The following is a 24,754-nucleotide window of genomic DNA, read 5'->3' as shown; positions in this document are numbered from 1 at the left end:
CAAGGTTACTGAAGGAGTAACCCTGTGTGCGTCCTATCTTTTGGCTACCTCTCCGGTGATGATATAGGTCCCCCCAAATCGCCCTGGGCTGCCATCTCTCCCTAGTGCTACTTGGGACCTCTCTGGAAGAGCTCCCCCCACTGTGGTGCAGCAGCTCCCCATAGATCTCACTCTCCCTGGTTCCTCCTGGCCGCAGTTTTCATTAGTAGCAGCGGCCGCCTGTGTCCCCAAAACTCTTGTTATCCCTGGTATTCCCTCTTATCTGCACTCCGTGCTGCCTTTCCCGCCACCCCCGGCCTGCTTTAGTCCTCGGTCTTGGCTGGTGCTAGGCTGCGTCATAGGTGAGCATGTGACCATTAGGTCAGGGGGGTAGCATCCTCTCGTTCCCTGCTTCCTCCTGCCGCCGCACTTTGCAAACATTAGCACTACTCCAAAGCACCCACCTTTCCGTGGCTTTTTCCTCTCCTGACTTTTTTTTTTCAGAAACTCCCTCTGGGCAGCCATGTGCTGTTTCTCAGCATGTCTACTCAGATCCAGCTTCCAGTGTAGCAGCTCCAGTAGCTGACACAGCAGCTCCAGGGTCTGGTAGACTCACCCTGTGGGTGATGCCCTCCTCCATCCCCCAGGCTAACCCTTTCCTTTGTACCAGCCCTGTTCACCATGTCTGGTCCCTAGGACAACCCCACCAGGCAGTACTCTCTTGCAGCTGTGGCGACATACTTTGCATGTACCTTAACCCCAGTGCCCACCCCCAGGAGGCCCCTACTCTGGATTTAGATGTGGCCTCTCCCCACTGGGCTAGGTTGGGGATTGGTGACCTCTCTTAACTTTTCCCATGCTTCACGTCCTTGAGCGGTTGCCCTCCCAGGCACTTCCTGCAGTGGATCCCTCTTATCGCATCTACTGACTTCCTCCTCCAGAGGGCGGACTTCTAATAGACCCAGGCTATCTTCCTCACGGTCACATCTCGGTGTTCCTCTGACCCTTCTCCAAACAAATCCACTGCAGGTGGTTCCGTGTCCCAGCGGCCTCTCTCCGCCTCCCCGGGGATCCCTCTGACTGTGCCTCAAAATATAACAGAGAGGATCAGATGGCCTCTGCGATGCAAGCCTTGATTTGTGCAGTGTGGGACACCTTACACATTTAGGACAACTCCCCCTCTACATCCAGAAGCAAAGTCTCCTTTGGTTTTCCCTAGTCATAAGAACTTTGAGGATCTCCTGGCCAAAGAGTGAGAGCATCTCAACCAGCGTGTAGCTTCCAATAAACGTGCCAAGGCCTTGTTTTCCTTTTTCGTTCAGTTGGTCTCTGCATGGACAGTACCTCCATCGGTGGACCAAAAAGGCTCGTCTTCCCCTCGCAGGCAGCAGGCTTTTTGGCGAGCGGCTGGACAAGATCAATTCAGAGGCCACCGGTGGGAAGAGTTCCTTTCTACCTCAGTATTGGTCCAGATGCCCACAACCTTCTAGGCGTTCTAGCAGGTTTTGATCCTTTGAAGCCGCAGCACATTAGCGTCCTGCTAAGGATACTCCTCCTGCTCCCTCTTTCAGGAAGCACTCCTGGAAGCCCCACTGCCACCCTTCCAAGAGCTCTACCCCTAAGTCACCTTCCTGATTCCCCCCCCCCCCCACACTTGGGTCTATCTGTCAAGTGGGGCTTCATCTACTGTCCTTAAAGGAGATGGGGCTTGACTATGTTGACAAAGTGCGGGTTCAAGAGATGGTGTCCTCAGGGTAGAAGGTAGAGTTTGTGTCCATTCCGCCACATCGATTCTTCCCATCAAATCTTCCACAAGGCTTTCAGAGCTTTTTGAGCAATTCAGAATCTCCTCGCTCAAGGGGTTGTGGTTCCAGTTCCCCTTTCGAATGGTTTCAGGGGTTCTACTCCAACCTGTTCAGTTCCTTGAGCTTGAGAAAGGCCCTCCTATACTTGAGGGCAGAAACACGTTGCCACAATAAATTTATTCTTTGCACTCTATGGACTGTTAAGCCTACAATTGCTCCAATAAGCCCGCTAACTTCACCATATGTGGTTCCAATGCGTCTTTTTTTCCCTGATGATCACCTGCGCCCATTGGTGAGGGGACATTCCTTCTCGTATCTGGTTCCGGCAGAGACTTATCCTTTGGCTGCTATTATTCAACAATTTGTTGATGTCCCTCCAGCGTGCTGCAGTGATACGGTGAATGCGATCACTAGCGTTGTGCCTACTTGCACAACCCTAGTAGGTGAGTGTTCTATTAACCCTTCTGGGTAATTTCACATGTCACCTATATGATTTTGGCATTATTGCACCAGGAAGTTCCCTTCTGTTTGCTTTTTGTTTCTAGTACATTCAGGTGTAGAAAGGCCTTCCTTTCTTGGTGTGAGCAGCTAAATTTCCACCCCATGGTGTGCTCCACCCCCATGTTCTTTTCTTTCTGCAATCTGGCCTAGATCATTACATTAATGAGGTCATTGTCCTCCCTTCTCCTAGTCCACTTCTTTCCCATCCTAGGGAACGTTCCCTGCGTTGTTTGGACCTTGTCCAGGCCATCCGGATATCCTTGTTCATCATGGCTTCTTTTCGCCGCTTTTTGTTTGTTGCTCTGGAGGGTCCACGCAAGGGGCTTGCCACCTCCAAAACCACCATTGCGTGTTTGATTAGGGCCGCCATCTCTGGGCCTACTTTGGCAGGGTTAATCCCTTTTGGGTAACTGCTCATTCTGTCCGGGCAGTGGGGGCCTCTTGGGCAGTTCACCATCAGGCTTCAGTATCCTTGTTCAGCAAGGCTGCTACCTGGTCTTCAGTACACACTTTGTTTTTCAAATTCTACCAGATCCATGTCTTGACTGCCTCCAATGCTATTCTGGGCCATAAGGTTCTGCAGGTCACCATGCGCTAGGCAGGCTGCATGGGGATGGTTTATTTTCCCCCCACCCTGCTTTTGTACGTCATACATGTGCTGTGTCCCCCAATGACAGGCACAAGAGGGGGGGAAGAAAAAAATTAAAAAAAAAGAAAAAAAATATATATAATTTTTTTTATTTATTTATTTATTTTTTTGTACTCACCGTAAAAATCCCTTTATTGTGACTTTATTTTGGGACTCGGCTCTCACCCTATTCTGGGGTTATCTGTTCCCAGGGTTTGTTCTGTTCTGTTGGGTTTTCACTCCCAGGACTAGAATGGCGGTTTTCTGGTTCCTTGTTTGCAGACTTGACTGTTGCTTTGTATGACTAAACAGAGTTAGCCCGGTGTCTGTAGGAGGCTTATAGTCTGCCAGGCCAGGTGGGTCACTTTATCTATTTAGTGTTGCATCCTAGTGTCCCCCCCCCCCCCCCCAAATAAAGCTACAATAAAGATACCTTATCTAAACATAGGAAAGAGAGGAAGATGGATAAGGTATAGAGGTATAGGGAAGGAAAGGATAATGTAGATTTAAAGGGGTTGACATTATAGTAAAATTGTTTAGTGTGCATTATTAGTAAGTGTACTCACTGCACTTACTGACAGGGGCTCCCTGTGTACATTAAAGAGCTAAAATCATGATTTTTTTTTTTTTTTGGTGGAAAGAAAACGAAAATGCAAAAAATTTAAAATCATTATGTCCTTTTAGGGTTAACTCTCAGTTCTTTTGCTTCAGCCTGCTGGAGCCCAAGTCAGGTAGCCATAGGAGGGCCTATCAGAGGCCTCAGGCTGTTCTTACAATGTATCCACTCCCCATGATCTTGTTGAAGAGACGCAATCTGTCACATTGGACCACCAATAAGATTCGTAAGGGCCATTTAAATGCAGCTGTCAGATTTTTATAGCTGCATCTAAATGGTTTAATGCTTGGGACAGGCAATCACTACGTGTCGGCTTTTAGCAGCAGTGTTACTGTGAGTAAAGCAAGTTTGAGCCCCAAGCCCACTCCATACCCTCTTAACAGCCCTTTAATCAGTTAATTGTCCATTCACTGTTAAATGGGGTTTCCTATTTATACCTCACAGTGTAAGTAGCAGAACATGCAAATTTAAGCTCTTTAGCAAATATATATGATTGGCAAACACACACGAAGAGTGGGAGGTAGCACTGAATTGAGATAAAAAAGAAAGATGGGCAGTTCCTTTTAAGATACTATGGTGCATATACTTTGTACAGATATACAGTTTGCACTTGGGTCTTTGAGAGAGCAATCTATGTTATCCTTAAAGGACAACTCCGTCCAAAACGTTTTTTTTTTATTTTGGTTTTGAAAAGTTAGACAAATTCCTAATAGACACTTATTATGGGAAATGCACGTATAGTGCTAATTTCCTCAATTTAGTAGATCTGGCAGTCTTCAAAGCCGCTAAAAAAAACCGTGACGTCACGAATCAGGTGTAATTCATGTGAAGTGTCCAGCAGGGGGCGCACTATATGGAGAAATTACATTTTAAAACTAAGGCATTTACTCTTCTTTTATTCACAAAATACACCTATAGTGCCCCGCCCCAACCTCCCCCCCCCCCCCCCCCGCTCTGTAGTGTAACCCCTAACTCCCCCCTGGGCCACCCCAAACGCATCCCAAGTGCCAGCAGCCCTATCCTGTGCACACGGGACGGGGCTGCTGGCGCTTGTGGTGCGGCAGCCCCCACTGAAACACCTGCCCTCCTAAAGACCCCAAAACTACCCCATCCTGGCCACTATAGGTGTATTTTGTGAGTAAAAGCAGACTAAATGCCTCAGTTAGTTTTACAATGTAATTTTTCCATATAGTGCGCCCACTACTGGACACTTCATATGAATTACACTTGATTTGTGACCTCTTGGTTTTTTAGCGAAATTGAAGACTGCCTGATCTACTAAATTGAGGAAAATAGCACTATATCTGCATTTTCCATAATCGGTGTACATTAGGAATTTGTCTAACTTTCCTTATGTAATAACATATTAAAAAATACGTTTTGGCTGGAGTTCTCCTTTAACACAAAATTGATCTGTATATATACTACAAATTGATAAACACCACAATCAAGTAGAGAAACATTTCATCTTCATTTAACAAATGTAATACATTTATATAAAATCACATCACTGGTTACTATGCAGAAAAAGAAACAACCACCAGGAGACCAGTAGCCTGTGTAATCCCCTGGTTGTTTTTGTCTGTATAGTAACCAGTGATGTATGTGATTTTATATAAATGTATTACATTTGTGCAATAAAAATGAATTTTCTCTACTTGTGTTGATCAATTTGTAGAATATATATATATATATATTGATTTAGGGTCTTGACACCCTAAATGGTGATACATTTTGAGGGTGCAGCTATTTTTGGGGTGTGTAAGAAAATGATCTGACAAAGATGTTGTTAGAAATATCTGCACTGTACTTGAATCTCTTTTGTCATGTACTTGTATAGGTATATTACTCAAGAAGGACACAAGCTAGAAACTGGAGCTCCTCGTCCTCCTGCCACAGTCACCAATGCTGTGTCCTGGAGATCAGAGGGAATTAAATATAGAAAGAATGAAGTATTTCTGGATGTGATTGAGTCTGTCAACCTACTTGTAAGTGATATTATATAATGATGCCTTGGTCATTAAAATAGTGGTTAAAGAGCGTTAACATTAGAAATGCCTGATGCTTGTAAACAGAAGTAAAGTTCCCCAAGCTGGCTGTTAATGTGCAGAATTTTCTGCATGTTCCTAATACAGACTATATAAATCGGGTAGTAAATATGCAAAACAAGTCCGTGGAGCCTCAGTTGCAAGCCTCAAAACACAGGAATAGCCAAATATCCCTAGCCTGTTGCCACAGGGTGCCTCCATGATGGGGAGAACACCACACCACCCTGATAGGTAGCCCCTTAAGTCCCACCCGGTTGCGAGTATTGGAACATAAATAGGGAAACAACAAATCAATTAGTAATTCTAGGGGGTGCACAGATTAATGCTATGCTGGAGTGTTTGGTTAGTCAAGTGCTGATCGCTGGGCCTTTTATGCTGCGTTTACACAGAGCGATAATTTGCCCGATCATATGATTAACGATTTTGAAGTAACGTTTTTTTTTTTTTATAAAGATCAGCGTTTAGACGGAACAAAAATCATCTAGAAAAATCGTTTTGCGATCGCTTAAGCCTATCTCGCACATAGGTTAAATCGGTGAGCAACTGTTTACACGGAACGATCTGCGAATTTTTTGTGAACGACCAACGACTATTTGAGAACATGTTCAAAGATCAAAATGAACGATTTCTCGATCGTCACTACTTGATCGTTCGCTGTGTTTACACGTACAATTATCGTTCAAATTCGATTGTTATCGTACAAATTTGCACGATAATCGTTCCGTGTAAACGCAGCATTACCCTTAGCAATATCTGCCTATTCAGCCAATAATTGCATGTAATATGGCCCTAACTCTTCCTAAGGAGTAATGCAGTGCATAGAACACAATTTACAAGGGAATACAAGGGAAATTAGCAGCAGGCTAGACAATCCTAACCCGCTGATAGATTCTAATATGGCAGGGGGCTGTGAGGCCGCATGTACCTTTACTATGTTGGTGCACTGCAGCGTTCTCAGATAAGGGGTTCCTTTTCCTGTTCCTCTTTCCCTACAGCTGTCTCCTTCAGAACACTGGCTGAATATTCCTTAGTAGGTATTTAGCAGGAGCCAGCAGGTAGATTTTTGCACTTGAGGGCTAAAGGACTGCCCACCGTGCACCAAACCCCCCCCCCCCCCCCATGCACATGTTAAATAAAGTTACTCAATTATGCCACAGCCGGCTGACATAATAAACATGTGGTTGACTTTGTCCCCTGCCTTATTGGTATCTGTCAGTAGGTTAGCATTGTCTAACCTGCTGTTATATTCCTGTTAAAGCTTCTGACTGGCCAGGAGGGATCCTGGAATACATCTGAATCCACAGAACAAGGAAGTGCTTCATTTTCACCCCTTTTGACAAAAGTGATGTTTCCACTGGGTTTAAATATCCGCATTTGTAATCTCAGTGTAATTACTGTGATTTAATTAAATGAACAGAAAAGTACTCTTATAAGAAAAAATTCAAAATAAATCTGAAATGTTCTTTTTATCTTAGGTAAGTGCCAATGGAAATGTCCTACGAAGTGAAATAGTTGGATCCATTAAGATGAGAGTCTTTCTGTCTGGAATGCCTGAACTGCGTCTTGGGTTGAATGACAAAGTTCTCTTTGAAAATACAGGACGTAAGAAAGTGATTTGTTTGTTTTTACAGCATTGACATTTTATAGATCATGCACCCAGTGTTTTAAACTTTGTATATATTCAGAAGCAGCAGTTCACCTCAAGGTTTTGCATTAGACTTATTTGTTTAAAACCATTTTAATTGTTACTTTGAGGAGAGAATAGAAAGTAAAGTGGCAGTTTCTGAACACCCTATATGATGTACTATACTTAGTGTACCTCCAATAGCGGGGTCTGATTTGTGGAAAATGATGGAGCAGCACTGGGCACCATAGTAATTTTTTTTTTAAATATTCTAGTATTTCATATATATATATATATATATATATATATATATATATATATATATATATATATATATATATATATAAAATGACCACAAAGTTAACAATTTATCAAAATACAGTACAGGACGCTGAGGATGAATGTAAGCTTCTTACCATCAGTTCTTCTGCTTTTCACCCCTCTTCTTTAACCTAAACAGTTTCATTAATCTAGTCCATGTGCCAATTACAGGAGATTGTGTATAAAACTCCCCAGTCTGAACAGAAATGGGTATCAGGATATCAATTTAAAGCGAATGTACCATCACCAGGACTGAAAATGTTTTTTTGCAGTACCTGCTTGGCGCCCTTGTGGGGATCCTGGTGGCACAGTTCTTTTTTCAAGATGCCACCCACTACCTGTGAGCGGTGCAGTAGACATCTGTCGGATATGTGTGTGTAATAGGGCCCTAGGCATCCACATTTTCTTAAAGGACAAAAGTTCTCATACCTAATTACTAGAGATGAGTGAACCTAGAGCATGCTCGAGTCGACCCAAACCCGAACTTTCAGTATTTGATTAGATGTGGCTGCTGAACTTGGATAAAGCCCTAAGGCTATGTGGAAAACATAGATATAGTCATTGGCTGTATACATGTTTTCCAGACAACCTTAGAGCTTTATCTAAGTTTAGCAGCCCCAGCTAATCAAATACTGATCGTTCGATTTATGTAGGGTTTTCTAAAGGTTGCTCCATTTGACCCGATCAAAGTTTTTTTGCCACTGATAAAAGAATCACGTGCTGACGTTCTGTCCCAATTTGATTATTTGCATACACTCTTCTAATGTAATAAACTGTTCTGCATGGAATGAAACTGGTGTGTTTCCTTTGAGACAATGAACATGAAGAAGTGGCTTCTGAGAAGCTAAAGGGAGGGGGACACTACACAGCAACCCTGTGAACATGCAGCAGTAGGGAGACTGGTATTTACACAAGGGACAATTGCTCAGAACTTCATAGGAAGGGAGAGATCATTTACCATTTAACTATTTGTGTGACACAAGAACTGAATGGATATGCTAACTGGCAGCCAATCACAGCTCAGCTTTTTATTTTAGCAGTGCCATTTAACCCCTTAGCGACCCATGACGTACCTGGTACGTCATGGTGCCGCGGGGGTGTTCAGAGCGGGGTCCCGGCGGGACCCCGCTCTGAACGGCACCGATCCCCGCTGCAATCTGCAGCCGGGCAGTGCCTCTATTAGCCGGCGCGGGTCCCGTTGCCGCGCCGGCTAATTAAGCACTTCAATGCAGCTGTCAAACCTGACAGCTGCATTGAAGTACTTTATGCACAACATTCCTGGTGTCTAGTGGCACGGATCTCCCCCCCGCGATCGCAAATAATCAAATTGGGACAGAACGTCAGCACGTGATTCTTTTATCAGTGGCAAAAAAACTTTGATCGGGTCAAATGGAGCAACCTTTAGAAAACCCTACATAAATTTGGGATTGGCGAGAATAAACGAAGGTCAATACAAGTTCTGTATACTTCTCCTAAGGCAAGGGTTGTAGTGAATGGGGCCCTTTCATGTCAGTTTAAGGTAACTAGGAGGTACAAGACAAGGTTTACTCCTCTAGCCTTTATTATTTGCATTATACATAAAACCTCTAGTGATGAAGAATATTGAATCCTACAGGTAATTAGTAGAGATGAGCGAACCGGGTTCGAGTCGATCCGAACTCGAACGTTCAGTATTTGATTAACTGGGGCTGCTAAACTTAGATAAAGCTCTAAGGTTGTCTGGAAAACAGTGGACACTGGGGGGCGGGGCCTGGTCACATGCTCCTCCATGTAAGCAATCTTATGGACCAAAACACCACAAAGCAGGGCAGCCCAGCCTGGAGGAGGAGAGTCTGATATTAGCTCTATGAGATACACAGGGAGCTGCTGTCTGTATATACAGTGAGTACACCTACTTATACTGTACACTGAGCAATTTTACTATAAAGTGGCCAACCCCTTTAATGTTAAGAAGATGGGAAGATTAGCTATCAGCAAAGTGAGCCCCCTACCTATCGCACTGGTCGCTGTGCATAAACATATTAGTAGGTAGCTTGGATCAGCATTTATTAAGAAATAATAGAGTTGCTTCAGAGCTGATCATAGAGAAACTGCATGAAAAACTGAAGTGTCAGAGGCAGCAGTACTTCACATGAAACAGCCATCATCCATGTATTTCTCTGCACCTGTAAGACCTTTAGGACTTATATTATTTATGTCCTCTTATAGGGGGAAAGAGCAAATCTGTAGAGCTGGAAGATGTCAAGTTCCACCAGTGTGTGCGCCTATCCAGATTTGAAAATGACAGGACTATATCTTTCATTCCTCCAGATGGGGAGTTTGAGCTCATGTCTTATCGACTGAACACTCATGCAAGTGTCTTTGTATGTTTTACCATGGAATAGATATCCAAGAAATCATTTATAGTAAATTTCTGTGTTTGTTATTAATGTACACTTGCATCTATACACTAGACACTATGACACTTTGTCATCCAACAATTTTTTTCCTGATTTCAACTTTTTCAGGTTAAGCCTCTCATCTGGATTGAATCTGTAATAGAAAAACATTCCCACAGTCGAATTGAATACATGATTAAGGTTAGTACATTTATCCTAAGAATATATTATTTGGTTAAAGGACACGGATGTAGGATGCTTTTACATATTATAACTAATCACAACCCTTGAGCTCCAGGGCTCCTCCTACTCTGACAAAGGGAAGGCCCTCTCACTTACCCCTACCACAAAACCCCTAGGCTATGGTGTGACTAACTGCTCTTGGTGGTAAAACAATGGCTGCATCGTATTAATATCTCTTGCTGGTTGGTAAAATGAGGACACCCTAAATGGCAGCAAGGGTACCTCTGACTAGCATATGGAGGGCTATGTGGCCCTCCAAAGAAATGCCCTCCACTCTTTTACTGACCCACTGCCCAATCGGTAATGCTGGATGTTGCAATGATGCAGAACTTCCATGTTTTCTCCAGACTGTCAGATGCTTAAAATGAACTTGCTCTCATCTGTGCAGAGCACAGGGCGCCAATGTTGAATCTGCCCATCTTGGTGTTCTCTGGCTAATGTTAATCGCCCTGCATGACTTGTGGACATCAGGGCCTACTACCATCCTCATGGGGCCTTCTGTAAGTTTTAAACAATGCCTCGTACTTTCTCTAGGGGCAAAAGCAATGCAAAATGGATCAAAAGGGATTAAAACAGGAAAAAAAAGAACCACTCCTTTCTATAAGAGTTGTTTGTTCCATTTGCACAACAGCAGGAGAAACTGATTCACAATCATTGTTGCTTCATAACTGGACAGGTTGATTTCACAGAAGTGTGATAGAGTTGGAGTTTACATTGTGTTTAAATCAACTGTTTTCACAGAGTTATATAGATTAGTTTTTTACATCTATTAAAAAAAACCCTATTTTTCTCCTACTTATCAGCTGCTGTATGCCCTGCAGAAAGTATTGTATTCTTTCCAGTGACAGAGTGCTCTCTGCTGACATCTCTGTCCGAGACAGGAACTGTCCACATAATGAGCGGTTTTCTCTGGGAATTTGCTGCTGCTCTGTACAATCCCTGTCTCGGATAGAGATGTCTACAGAGAGCACTGTGCCAGACTGAAAAGAAAACACCACTTCCTGCAGGCCAAGAGCAGCCAATAAGTACTGGAAGAATGGCGATTTTTAAATTGAAGTAATTTACCAATCAATATAACTTTCTGAAACTTTCTGATTTGAAAGAAAGAACACTTTGCTGAAGTACCCCTTTTAAGTGTCCCCTTCATTTTTTAAGTGTATATAATCTGTAAAGAACAAGTAAATAAACATTTGGTTTTATTAAAATAAGTTTTGGGGTATGAAACTATTCACTGTGTGGTAAGAAATAAAATTACAATAATAAAATTTTTTTTTTTTTGTTTTAAAGTGGGTTGGCCACTTTTATATAAAAATTGTTGAATGTACAGTATTAGTAAGTGTAGTCGCTGCACTTACTGACAGCAGCTCCCTGTGGGGCCCCCTGTCAGCTATTTGATGGCTCCACCCATCTCTGCAACACGATTACAGGGTGTCTATGGGTTGCTATGGCAACAATCATCCCTAAGAGTAGCTTCACACACACCGTATCGCAGTGAATTTTCTGCTGCCGATACGCAGCAGATTTGATGTAAATAACTAAACACAGTATCAAATCTGGACCATGAAATCTGCTGCTGATCTGCTGCGCATCACCCTAATGGTGTGTTTACATGGACAGATTTATTTTACAGATTTTTGAAGCTAAAGCCAGGAATGGATTTAAAAAGAGGAGAAATCTTAGTGTTTCTTATGACCTGTTCTGTTAAGTCTGTTCCTGGCTTTGGCTTATAAATCTGTCTGTGTAAACACACCCTAATGCTAAGTTTACACGGAGCGATTATCGGGCAAATTTTTGCGATAACGATCGAATTTGAGCGATAATCGTACGTGTAAACGCGGCGAACAATCGAAAAATCGTTCATTTTGATCTTTTAACATGTTCATAAATCGTTGTTCGTAGTTCGCAAAAAATTCGCAGATCGTTCCGTGTAAACAGTCGTCGCGCAATAGTCCGGCCGCCCAGCCCCCCGCTCGCAGCCTCCCCCCCCCCCCCCCTCATCCGCAGCCCCCTGCGCCGGCTCGATCGCCACCCCCGCCGCCGCTCCGATCGCCACCCCCGCCGCCGACACTCCGATCCCCACCCGCTGCCGCTCCGATCGCGCCGCCGCTCCGATCGCCCCCACCGCCGCGGCCAAGAGCATACGTTACCTGCTTGATTGGCTGAAGAGATGAGCCGGGAATTTCAAACGGCTCCTCTTCAGCACTGATTGGCTGATGGGGAGCCGTTTGAAATTCCCGCCTCCCCTCTTCAGCCGATCAATGCACGGCGGGAGTGGCGATCGGAGCGGCAGGGGTGGCGATCAGAGCGGCGTTGGTGGCGATGCGGACTGCGGGCGGGCCGGGCTGTGGGTGCGCGATCGCAAAACGACTTTTCCTTACCATATATCGTACCTTCTAAACACTGATCGTTATAAAAAAAAAATTGTTACTTCGAAATCGTTAATCGTGCGATCGGGCCAATTATCGCTCCGTGTAAACTTAGCATTAGTCTACCTTAGAGTACAAACCTGGGATCAGCTGTGTTTGAGAGTTGTGGTTTTTGCAGCTTACCTCTAGTGCACGACTTCTAAACAATCAATGGTGCATTGATTCCAGCCCTGACAAACAGCAATTTGATAGCCTATCCTCTTTAACCCCTTAAGGACAAGGCCTGAAATGGCCTTAAAGGTGTTATCCAGCTTTAAAAAACATTGCCACTTTCCCCCTACTGTTGTCTCAAGTTTGGGTGGGGTTTTGAAACTCTGTTCCATTGAAGCTTAATGGAGCTTAATTGCAAACCACACCTGAACTGGAGACAACAGTAGGGGGAAAAGTGGCCATGTTTTTGTAGCGCTGGATAAACCCTTTAAGGACAAAGGCTAATTTTATGAATATGACCGGTGTCACTTCATTCATTAATGGTTATGCCACATAAATTATTTATTAAATAGCATAAGCAACATGTCTACTTTATGTTGGCAGCATTTATTAAACTTTCTTTCATTTTTTTAGACAATAGAAAGCTTAAAACATTAGCAGCAATTTTCCAAATTTTCAGTAAAATTTTCAAAATGAGATTTTTTTTTAGGGACTTGTTCAAGCTTAAAGTGTATTTGAGGGGACTGTATGTTAGAAAGCCCCACAAAGCACCCTATTTCAGAAACCGCAAGCCCCAAACTCTACAAAAGCACATCCAGAAAGTGTTTTAACCCTTTAGGAGAGTCACAGAAATAAGAGCTAAGTGTGTAAGAAATTTGAAAATTTTAATTTTCTGTGCAAAGATTTTATTGTAATCCAATATATTTTATAATTGTAAACCTATTATCAGAGAAATGCAGACCAATATTTATTGCCCCGTTTCTGCAGTTTATAGAAATACTATTTGACGCAACCACAAGCCTCGGATACAAAGGAGCGCCTAGTGCATTTCACTGACTCCATTATATTTGGTCATTTCTGACTGTCAAACACGAACTGGAGAGAATGGAACGGCTGCACATCCCATCTATGGCTGATACTAATGCCGCTTGGCCTATATTAAAAATCAACACCAGAGTGTCTGTATATGAATTGATCAAGCCATATTGCCCCGTGTACCACCGCGCATGTCCTCTGGTCCACACGGGTCCTTACGCTAACTCCACACTGTGTCGGTCAGCGACCGCCAACCCCGCAAAGCGTGCACATGCAGGGAAGGGAGGCCATGGAACGGCCCTGCAACCCCAATGTCACAGGACCAGACCCAAAAAGCCCCACCAAAACCCGGCCAGCACCACCGGCGGGGAAGACTGCCCCCAAACGACACAAGCATGGATATGGTATTAGGGACCCATGTGTAGCAGATACCTGCACGCGGTACATGGGGCAGTGTGGCTTGATCAATTCACATACAGAATTCTGATGTTTTTTATGCAGCCGAGAGGTACTAGTATCAGCCATAGGTGTGAGGTGCAGCATTCTCTTTCTTCCCTGAACCGTATTTTGTTTCTCTCTTTTCTCCGTGTTTTGCACTCCTCCTGGTGAGACCCACATGACCGCAATTAGCAGGAGACACCTGAGTGCTCATGATTTTAATCCCTCCTTGTCTGTCCCATTCTATCTTTGATAGCTATGGTGAGTGCAATACCTTATCCAGACTTGTGCTGTTTGGGGGCAGCTTCCTCCGCCGGTGGTGCTGGCTGGGTTTTGGTTTGGCAATTTTGGGTCTGGTCCTGTGGCATGGGGGTTGCAGGGCCGTTCCATGGCCTCCCTTCCCTGACTGTGCACGCCTGCGGGGGTGGTGGTCGCTGACCGGCACAGTGTGGACTTAGTGTAGGGACCCATGTGTATCAGATACCTGCACGAGGTACATGGGGCAGTGTGGCTTGATCAATTCACATACAGAATTCTGATGTTTTTTATGCAGCCGAGAGGTACTAGTATCAGCCATAGGTGTGAGGTGCAGCACTCTTTTTCTTCCCTAAAACATAATTTCTGACTATATCACTTCAGGTTGGCAGAGGTTCTGGGGTGCCAAAACATAAAAAACACCCCTAAGGGGACACCATTTAGAAAACTACACCCCTCAAGGAATGTAACAAGGGGTGCGGTGAGCATTTGGACCCCTCAGGTGCTTCACAGATTTTCAGAACAATGTGGCATGAAAAAGGAAAAATTAAATTTTTTACACTAAAACTTTGTTCTAGCCTTCAATTTTTCATTTTTACAAGGGGATAAAAGGAAAAGAAAAAAAAACACCAAACATGTAGCGCAGTTTCTTCCGAGTACGGAAATACCCCACATATGGACATAAAGTGCCAAGCGGGCGCAGGACGAGCCTCCAAAGGGAAGGAGCGCCAATTGGCTTTTGGACGCTGAATTTCACTGGAATGGATTTCAAGGGCCATGTCGCATTTACAGAGCCCTCGTGCTGCCAAAACACTGGAAACCCCCACAAGTGACCCCATTCTGGAAACTACACCCCTCAAGGAATCTAACAAGGGGTGCAGTGAGCATATGGACCCCAATGGTGACTGGCACAAATGTGGAACAATGTGATGTGAAAGGGAAAATTTTAATTTTTTCACTTTCACGGCACAAATGTGGCCGTCATCAAGGGGTCCATATCCTCATTGCACCCCTTGTTAGATTCCTTGGGGGGTGTAGTTTCCAGAATGGGGTCACTTGTGGGGGTTTCCAGTGTTTTGGCAGAACAAGGGCTCTGTAAATGCGAAATCGCCTTCATCATCCATTCTGGCCAAATCCAGCCTCCAAAATCCAAATGGCGCTCCTTCCCTTTGGAGGCTTGCCCTGCGCCCACATGGCGCTTTATGTCCACATGTGGGGTATTTATGGACTCAGAGGAAATTGCTTTACAAATTTTGTGTGTTTTTTTTTCTCTTTTAACCCCTTTTGAAAATTATAAATTCAAGGCTAGACCAACATTATAGTGTAAAAAATGTAATATTTCATTTTCACGCCACATTGTTCCACATTTGTGCCCGTCACCAGTGGGGTCCATATGCTCACTACACCCCTTGTTACATTCCCTGAGGGGTGTAGTTTCCATAATGGGGTCACTTGTGGGGGGTTTCAACTGTCTTGGCAACAAAGAGGCCTTTTAAATGCAACAAGGCCCTCGAAATCCATTCCAGCCAAATCCAACCTCAAAAACCAAATGGCACTCCTTACCCTGCACCCGCATGGCGTTTTATGTCCACATGTGGGTATTTTCGTACTCGGGAAATTGCTCTGCACATTGTTTTTTTTTTTTAACTTTTAACCCCTTGTGAAAATGAAAAAATCAAGACAAGATCAATGATTTAGTGTAAAAATTAAAACATTTTTACACTAAATGTTGGTCTAGCCTTTTTTTTCTATTTCCACAAGGGGTTAAAAAAGAAAATGAATGCAAACTGTGTAGGGTAATTCCCCCTGAGTACGAAAATACCCCACATGTGGACATAATGTGCCATATGGGCACAGGGCAAGCCACCAAAGGGACAGAGCGCCATTTGGAGGATGGTGCCATGTCGCAATTACAAAGCTCCTGTGCTGCTAGGACAGTAGGAACCCCCCACAAGTGACCCCATTCTGAAAAGTACACCCCTTAAGGAATCTAACAAGGGGTGCAGTGAGCATATAGACCCCACTGGTGACCGGCACATATGTAGAACATGTGGTGTAAAAATAAAAAATAATTTTTTTTTCATTTTCACGGCACAAATGTGCCCTTCACCAGGGGGCCATATCCCACAGGCGGATTGATGCGGGCGCGTGCGTGTCTCCGCACGTGTCATAGACTCCATTCTATGCACGGGGGATTCCGCCTTCTGTCCAAAGAATGAACGGACGACGGAATCCGGCCGTGCATAGAATGGAGTCTATGACACGGGCCGAGACACGTGCGCCCGCATCAGTCCGCCGGCGGGTGCCAGCTGCGGAATGAACGAAGGGTTATCCTTCACCATTCCGCAGTGTTCACGTACCCTTAGGGCCCTATTCCACGGGCCGAGAACGATGTAAACGAGCACCGATCTGCTAGTTTGGCGCTCGTTTACTGGGCCTATTCCACAGCCCCGATTGTAGTTAAGCGAGGGCTGCGGGGACATCGGTTCCGATGTCCTTGCAGCATACATTACCTGCAGGGCTTCTCCTGTGCTCCGTCTTCCTGCCCAGGTCCCGCTCGCAGCATCAACTCCGGAGCGTCCTGACTGAGCTGTCAGACCGCTCAGCCAATCACAGGCCGCGGCGGTCCCGGCCAGTGATAGGCTGAGCGCCTGACAGCTCAGTCAGGACGCTCCGGAGCTGATGCTGCCCGCGGGACCTGGGGAGGAAGACTGAGCGGAGGAGAAGCCCGGACAGGTAATGTATACTGCTTGGATCGTCGGTTGCCGCCGCGCACCGCTATTCCACCGTAGCGATGCGCAGGTGGCGAACGATTATTTTAGGTTTAAACCTAAATGAACGATCAGCCGATGACACGATCATCAGCTGATCGTTCTCTTTATTCCACCGGGTGATAATCAGCCGAATCGGGCCGTTTCAGCCGATTATCGCTCCCATGGAATAGGCCCCTTAGAGTATCCAGCCCCCAGAATGCTCCCCCACCTATCCCTAAATCTGTAAGTGTACCCTGAGGAACTCTCACAGAGTTTGTAGAATTTTACGCCATACTGTGATCTCTTATTGGGACGGTACTGACAGAAAAGATATGTCTGGGGTACGCTACACTACCCCCAGACACGTGACTAGATGGTGAGGATGAATGGAGGGAAAAAGGATCCCCCCCTATTCATCCTCACTGGCTGTTTTGGTTTAGGAGGCAATAATAGCGTATGCATCCTCCACCGAAAACACCCTGGGGGGCCATTTTTATATGGGGATTGGTATATGGCAGGGGTGGGGAACCTTTTCCATGTCGAGGGCCGGTCGGGCATTAATAAAATCATTCGAGGGCCACACTCAATGTTATACCATGCATGGCAGTTAGTAGCGTGGGTTTGCAGCATCTGGGGCAAGGCAATGTATTGTTCCCCTAGTGCCCCTGCTATTGTAGTTAACCCTCTGTGATGCCCCTTGTACCTGATGTGAATCCTAAGTGATGCCTAGTAGCCAGAGTTAACTCCCAGTGATGCCCCTGGTAGCCTAATTAACCCCCCCCCCAGTCATGTCCCTGGTAGCCTAGTTAACCCCCTCAGTCATGTCCCTGGTGGCCTAGTTTACCTCCTCAGTCATGTCCCTGGTGGCCTAGTTAACCCCCTCAGTCATGTCCCTGGTGGCCTAGTTAACCCCCTCAGTCATGTCCCTGGTGGCCTAGTTAACCCCCTCAGTCATGTCCCTGGTGGCCTAGTTAACCCCCTCAGTCATGTCCCTGGTGGCCTAGTTAACCCCCCCCAGTCATGTCCCTGGTGGCCTAGTTAACCCCCAGTGCCTGCCCCAAATAAAAAAAAACAAAAAAAAACATCCCACTCACCTTTCCTTTGCTCCCACGCTGTCCAGGTCCTCTTCTCCCTCCTCTCTTCTGTGCCGGTCTTCTCCTGCAGGCGGCGCGCGATGAAATGACGTCATCGCGCGCGGCCCGCAGGAGTCAGAAGACGTGCGCCTCTCTGCTGGGGAAGGAGTCGGCACTCACAGCATCCTCCTGGCAGCTGTCACAGACACAGGAGGATGCGGTGAGTGTCTGCTCCTTCTTCTCCAGAGCGTCGCACGTCACAGGGGAGCCGCAGGCCGCATCCGGTGGTGTCGGGCCGGATGCTTCCCGCGGGCCGGAGGTTCCCCACCCCTGGTATATGGGGTATGTAAATGTGTAGTGGTGTAGTGTAAAACTTTATTTCATGTAGTGTAGTGTTTTTTAGTTTTTTTTTTTTTTTAACATAAAAAAAAACAAACCTACGCCAAGAAAGGAGTTGCTGATAAATGTGGCAATTTTGTCCGTAACTTATGAGCAGACAGTGGCGGTAGGATAAAGGAATAAAAAGCCCTACACCAAACAGGAGGAGTTGCTGATTAGCAGCGCACTTGCGTGCGATGCTGATCAGCTCTCAGCGGCGGTAGGGTGCGTTAAAAAAAAAAAGAAGAAAAAAACGCTCTCTACAATTCTATAGCTACTAATAGGTGTATTATATACACTTATCAGCCGCTAGGGGGCAGTAGGACGCAAAAGCCGAAGATAGACGACGAGAAGAAGGGGACGCCGCGGGACCTGGAAGACACCGCTCCGGACACCGGGATCAGGTGAGTATTGCCAATACCTGCTCCGAACACCTCAGCTACCTAGCTGAGGTGATCAGAGCAGGTATTTAACTTTTATGGGGACATGTATCGCTGTGCCTGGCCGGCCGATCACGGCGATCGGGACGTGGCACCGTGGCCATTACTTTTAACAGTAATGGCAGTCGGTGCCGTCTCGGACAGCACTGACCACCATTGCTTTCCGGGTTTGCGATGACTGTTATAACTTTTAAAATCTTAATCAACAGTACATATTAAAAATAAAATTAATTTATATTGCTTCACATCTACTGTTTTTACATTTTGAAAGTTATAGCGACAGTGACACTTTAAGATGATGGCACTGCATGCTGATTCAGCTTTACATGGTGACCAAGTTTTCTTGAAACATTTACCATCAGGTCCTCTTGATGGGCTCCTTTAGCTCAAGAGGTTACAGCATCTGAAAAAAAAAAGGCTTCCCCCTCCTTTTCCCTTCTCTCTCATCTGTTGCTTGCCTGTCTTGTCTCCCAATCTTTTTTTTTTTCCTTTCAGTTCTAAGGCATAGTCTGAATTTAGAAATGGTTCTAGGTGTCATTTAGGCTTGTGGACAGATTCTTTATTATGCATGTTACTGTACAACATTGTACATCTTTAGGCTGGGTTCACACTACGTATATTTCAGTCAGTATTGTGGTCCTCCTATTGCAACCAAAACCAGGAGTGGATTAAAAACACAGAAAGGATCTGTTCACACAATGTTGAAATTGAGTGGATGGCCGCCATTTAATGGCAAATATTTGCTGTTATTTTGTATTGACATAATGGCCGTTATTTACTGTTATATGGCGGCCATCCACTCAATTTCAACATTGTGTGAATAGATCCTTTCTGTGTTTTCAATCCACTCCTGGTTTTGGTTGCAATATGAGGACCACATTACTGACTGAAATATATGTAGTGTGAACCCAGCCTAAATGTGTAAGTCTGTGCACTTGCTTTATTTGAACTTGAAAAATGTTCAATAAATATAAAATATATACAATACCAATAATTCTCTACAGCAACAAAAGCCACAATTTCTGTGATCCACCAGATTCATCATTTCAAGGTTTTTGTCAAGAAACAAGCTTACATAATTTGGATTCCTCCTTTTTATTATAGGCCAAAAGTCAATTCAAACGCAGATCCACTGCCAACAATGTGGAAATTCACATTCCTGTTCCAAATGATGCTGATTCTCCCAAGTTCAAAACCACAGTTGGGAGTGTGAAATGGGTGCCAGAAAATAGTGAGATAGTATGGTCTATAAAGTCTTTCCCGGTAAGATGTATTTCTAGATTTGTCTTCTAGAAATGTTAATGACTGTTTCACTGAGCATTATTTTTGACAAGGATGGTAGCTGTAGTCAGCAACTGTAATCTAGCAACTTATTTATCTTTTTAAAAGGTACGTTCAGCTTCTTTTGTATGTCTGCCAGGTTTCTTCTGTATTACTGTTATAAAAAAAACCAATGTTTGGATGTCGTCTTGTATGTTGTGCTGTTCCAGGGTGGAAAGGAGTATCTAATGAGAGCTCATTTTGGCCTCCCAAGTGTGGAAGCTGAGGACAAAGAGGGAAAACCTCCTATAAGTGTAAAGTTTGAGATTCCCTATTTTACCACCTCTGGAATCCAGGTATGATACAGGATAAACAGAATTACTATTGTTTAAGTGCTTTCTAACATGTTTGGAAGTCGTTTAAAACCCACCAACAATACCCGAAGGCACACTGTGTCGTAATAATCACAAATCAATACATTTGTAGTCATTGATACCCGATGTTTATTATGCACCAAAACTAGTTCAATTGGTACAGAAGTATATTTTACTTACTGTAAATATGAAACATAAAAACTACCAACAATAGTAAAAACCCATAGCAAGGAAATAACACAAATTCTAAATTGCTTTGCACATAAGTTATTTAGAAGGTCCTCATACACTTAATACTTCCGTCACCAGGCTGTTCGTATACAGTGTTTGAGTCTCTCCCCTTTGTTCTCAGAGAGATAAGCTGCTGCCAGAGTAGTCTGGCTGAGGCTTACCCATCCCATCCCCATAGAGAACATAGGAATACTCGGCCGTTCCAGCTTACAGTACATATTACGTATAACTTCCATGGCCAGCATCCTTCTCAGGTCCCAGGTCAATATCGATACCACTGCAATGGCAAGCATCCGGACTATGATGGCTGTTATTTCCTTGTTATGGCTTTCACTGTTGGTGGTGGTTTATATATGACTATGTTATCATAGCACTAAATATGGATAATTTCCCTGATTCTATAGCTGGGAGGAGGTAGTTTGTATTGGTTAGCTTTGTACCACATAATCAACCTAGGCTTTTAACACATTTAGAAGGCAAGATACATAGAACAGTGTAACCTTGGTATAACGTTTATAGAAAGACAAATGGGCAAAGGTATTTTCTGTATTGACATGTATGTGTTTTTTCAACATATGTCAACCTAATCTTTTGTTCCGGTAAGAAACTCATGGCTGTTTTACATTCTTCTATAGGTCCGCTACCTGAAAATAATTGAGAAGAGTGGATATCAGGCATTGCCATGGGTGCGCTATATCACCCAAAACGGAGGTATGGGCAGTGTTGGCCAATGATTATTCCCCAGTGATGGCAGTTACTGAAACTAGACTTGGGAGGCGATATATAGCGTTAACATACAAATACCTAAGACTATCTAGAAGTCTCGGATACTGATTTAACCTAAAGGGGTAGTGCGGCGCTAAACAATTGTTCAAGTTTGTAATGTATGTTATATTAGTGAATCGCCCCCTTCCCCGTGTTTCCCCCCACCCACACCAGACCCGGAAGTGTAGTGTTCTATACATACCTGCCTCTAGCCGGCACTAGGGACGTCGGAGTGGTTCGGCCGTCCGTCCGAAGATGACATCATGGCACAAGATGGCGGATGGGGGTCGGCTAGAGGCAGGTATGTAAAGAACACTACACTTCCGGGTCTGGTGTGGGTGGGGGGACACTGGGAAGGGGGCGATTCACTAACATAACATACATTACAAAGTTGTATAACTTTGTAATGTGTGTTATTTAGTGAATAATTGTTTAGGGCCGCTCTACCCCTTTAAATGTGGCTATACGTCTTCAACAACTGTTCTTGGTGGATGAAGTCATTGATGACAGTAGTGAGACTATTTGCCAGAGTTCTCGCCAGTAATCTAACATCTGTAATGAGTAGCGATATTGGCTGGTAGTAATCTGGAAGTAACTGATCCTTGTCTGGTTTGGGCATAACAACTACCACTGCCCCCTGAAATTATTGGGGCAGAGACCCATGTTGCAAGGCGTCTTGGTACATGGCAACAGGACCTCTTTTTATGCTGCTTAGGGAATTCTGCTGGCGAATCATCTACATCAGGAGCTCTGTCATTCTTCAGAGACTGGAATGCATATTTCAACTTTTCCAGAGAGAGAGAGAGAGAGAGAGATTCCTCAGATAGTTTTTGGTTTTCTAGCTTTAGAGGGGGGAGAGACATTTTAACTATTTAGAGGCATGTAAATAACAATAAAAATTGAAGAGGCAGTTTAGTATGTCTGCATAGGCGATGAGACTGCTACCGGTACCATCTTGTGGTAGACCTTCATAAAGTTAGCATGGGATAAGGCACATCTAGGGAGAGTCTCTTATGCAGAAAGGCCGGAGTCCTGTATACTCTATGCACCAAGGCTTGTTTAGTAAAATATATTTTATGCTCAACAACATGAAGTACATGATCTGTGTATAGACTTTGGGCCTCTATCCATTTTTGTTGATGTAGGGGGGTGGGATCAGCAATGTGTTTTAGTGCAGTTTCCCTAACATGATTTTGGAGGGATTAAGTCATTTTCCTATATTCGGATTTATGTATACTAATCTTTTAGATATAAGCGCCACGTATGTAGGCTTTTATAGCAAGACTTTGATGTAGTTTATCCTAAAATATTCTTTCAATCCTATATCTGTCACCTGCAGTATCTACTAGTTGCATCGAGAAGGGATGAAGGGTCCAAGGGGCTCTGAACATACATGAATCCACACCTCACTGAAGGGAGACATGTATTGGGGAATGATCTGATACTCCACACAGGAGATATTCAGTGGCATGCACATAGGAAAGCAGTGTATGGGAACCTATTGCTCAATCTTTGTGTGACAATGTGCCATGAGAGCTGAAGTAGCAGGATTATTGTGTTTGCGAAGGGTTACAGGTCTGCCATATATCCCATAGGGCCCTATTCCACGGGCCGATGGGGGCCCGATCAATAATGTAAACGAGTGCCGATCTGCTAGATCGGCGCTTGTTTACTGGGCCTATTCCACAGCCCTATAATCGTTTAGCGAGGGCTGCAGGGACATGGTTACCGATATCCTTGCAGCCCTTTTTTAAACAGCATACATTACCTACACATGTTGCAGGTCTTCTCCTGCACTCCTTTTTCTTCCCGGTCCAGTGCACAGCAGCAGCTTGGGTGCGGCCTGTCTGAGCTGACAGACTGCTCAGCCAATCACTGGCCGCGGTGGTCCCGGCCAGTGATTGGCTGAGCGGTCTGTCAGCTCAGGCAGACCGCACCCAAGCTGCTGCTGCACTCTGGACCGGGAGGAAGAAGGAGCGCAGGAGAAGACCTGCAACATGTGTAGGTAAAATGTATGCTGCTGGTGAGATTGTCGGTCGCCCGCCACACGTCGCTACTGCACGCAGCAATGCGCGGTGGGTGTCCGATTTAAGTTTTTAACCTAAATAAACGATCAGCCGATGACACGATCATCGGCTGATCGTTGTCTCTATTCCACGGATCGATAAATGATTATCACACCGTGGAATAGGCCCCATAGCCCCACCTCACTGGGCAATCTGGCTTGGTGGTGTCGTAGTTTAGGATTGAGATGGATCTTGCTGATTGCAGTGTACTAATACTTAGTTTCTTCTCTCCAATAGACTATCAGCTCCGAACACAATAAAGAAGAGTCAGTCTACTATATAGCACACGTAGAATCTATATGAAGGTTCGATTAGATAGGTGCTATGTGGAACACTGAAGAAATCTGCTGAATTTAATGAAGGTTATAAGACCCTGTGTACAAGCTGCTGAACAGTTGTCCATATTTGCAGAAAATAAAGATGTATTCCATGCAACTCTACATAGATTTGACTAAGATCCTGGAAAAGCATTGTCTTTGTTGCTGCATGTCATATTTTTTTTTTGTGTGTGTGTTTTCTGGGGTGACCCACAAACCCATCTGTTACACAAGTAATTTTTTAAGCTTACTTTCAATGTGCCTGTATTAAAGTGCCATCATCTTAAATGTGATTTGACCTGAAGATGATTCCTGGCCTCTCATAAGACAAAGTGTTTTGTTGCTTCACATTGTTTATAATGTTGGATTTCTGTTACAAAAAAAACTTGCCCCAATAGACACCATCTGACAGCTTTACAAATACCTTGACTGTGAGAATCTATTTCAGTATTTTTTTTTTCCTAAGTCATGGTATTAGATGCTTTATAAGCCAATAGGTAAAATAGCTGACTTTGATTGGAGGCATTTCTCCTATTGACTAAGGGGTTAATATAGTTTGATCAATTCTGGCTAGAATACAACATTCAAATCTGTAGACTTTCCCTATTGCTATTTTTATTTGTGCAGTTATGTTGCATTAAAATGCAGATGAACTTTTCTGACGTTTGTATTTTTACATTTAAACATAACACAAAACCTTAAAGTGGATGTACCATCAATATGAACCACAGAAAGAACGGTGCCGGTGCCACGGTCCGTTTTTTGAACTGCGGCCCCTGTTTCCGTGTTCGGCGCCATTCTATCCACTGGTACCGGGCCGGGGCTGGAGCATAGGAGGTGGGCTGGCCCGCCCCCAGTGAGAGGAAACC

General features: G+C 44.4%; 1 protein-coding gene across 2 annotated transcripts in view; it reads left to right on the top strand.

Moving 5' to 3' along the window:
* The window catches only part of LOC138785979 (AP-1 complex subunit mu-1), a 35,382-nt gene extending 10,839 nt beyond the window's left edge, over window positions 1–24,543 (top strand). The window contains exons 5-12 of one of the 2 annotated variants that reach the window (XM_069962523.1): window positions 5,370–5,517; window positions 7,053–7,179; window positions 9,731–9,885; window positions 10,030–10,101; window positions 19,977–20,135; window positions 20,363–20,488; window positions 21,373–21,448; window positions 23,806–24,543. In XM_069962523.1, the coding sequence (XP_069818624.1) occupies window positions 5,370–5,517; window positions 7,053–7,179; window positions 9,731–9,885; window positions 10,030–10,101; window positions 19,977–20,135; window positions 20,363–20,488; window positions 21,373–21,448; window positions 23,806–23,828 (886 nt within the window). In that variant the 3' untranslated portion in view covers window positions 23,829–24,543. The remainder of the gene's footprint in view (window positions 1–5,369; window positions 5,518–7,052; window positions 7,180–9,730; window positions 9,886–10,029; window positions 10,102–19,976; window positions 20,136–20,362; window positions 20,489–21,372; window positions 21,449–23,805) is intronic. The other variant, XM_069962524.1, reaches the window with a different exon arrangement.
* The last annotated feature ends 211 nt before the right edge of the window (window positions 24,544–24,754 follow it).

This window comes from Dendropsophus ebraccatus, chromosome 3 (assembly GCF_027789765.1).
Source record: "Dendropsophus ebraccatus isolate aDenEbr1 chromosome 3, aDenEbr1.pat, whole genome shotgun sequence".
NCBI lineage: Eukaryota > Metazoa > Chordata > Amphibia > Anura > Hylidae > Dendropsophus > Dendropsophus ebraccatus.
Note: the sequence above shows the minus strand (reverse complement) of the source record. Positions and strands in the feature narration are given on the sequence as shown.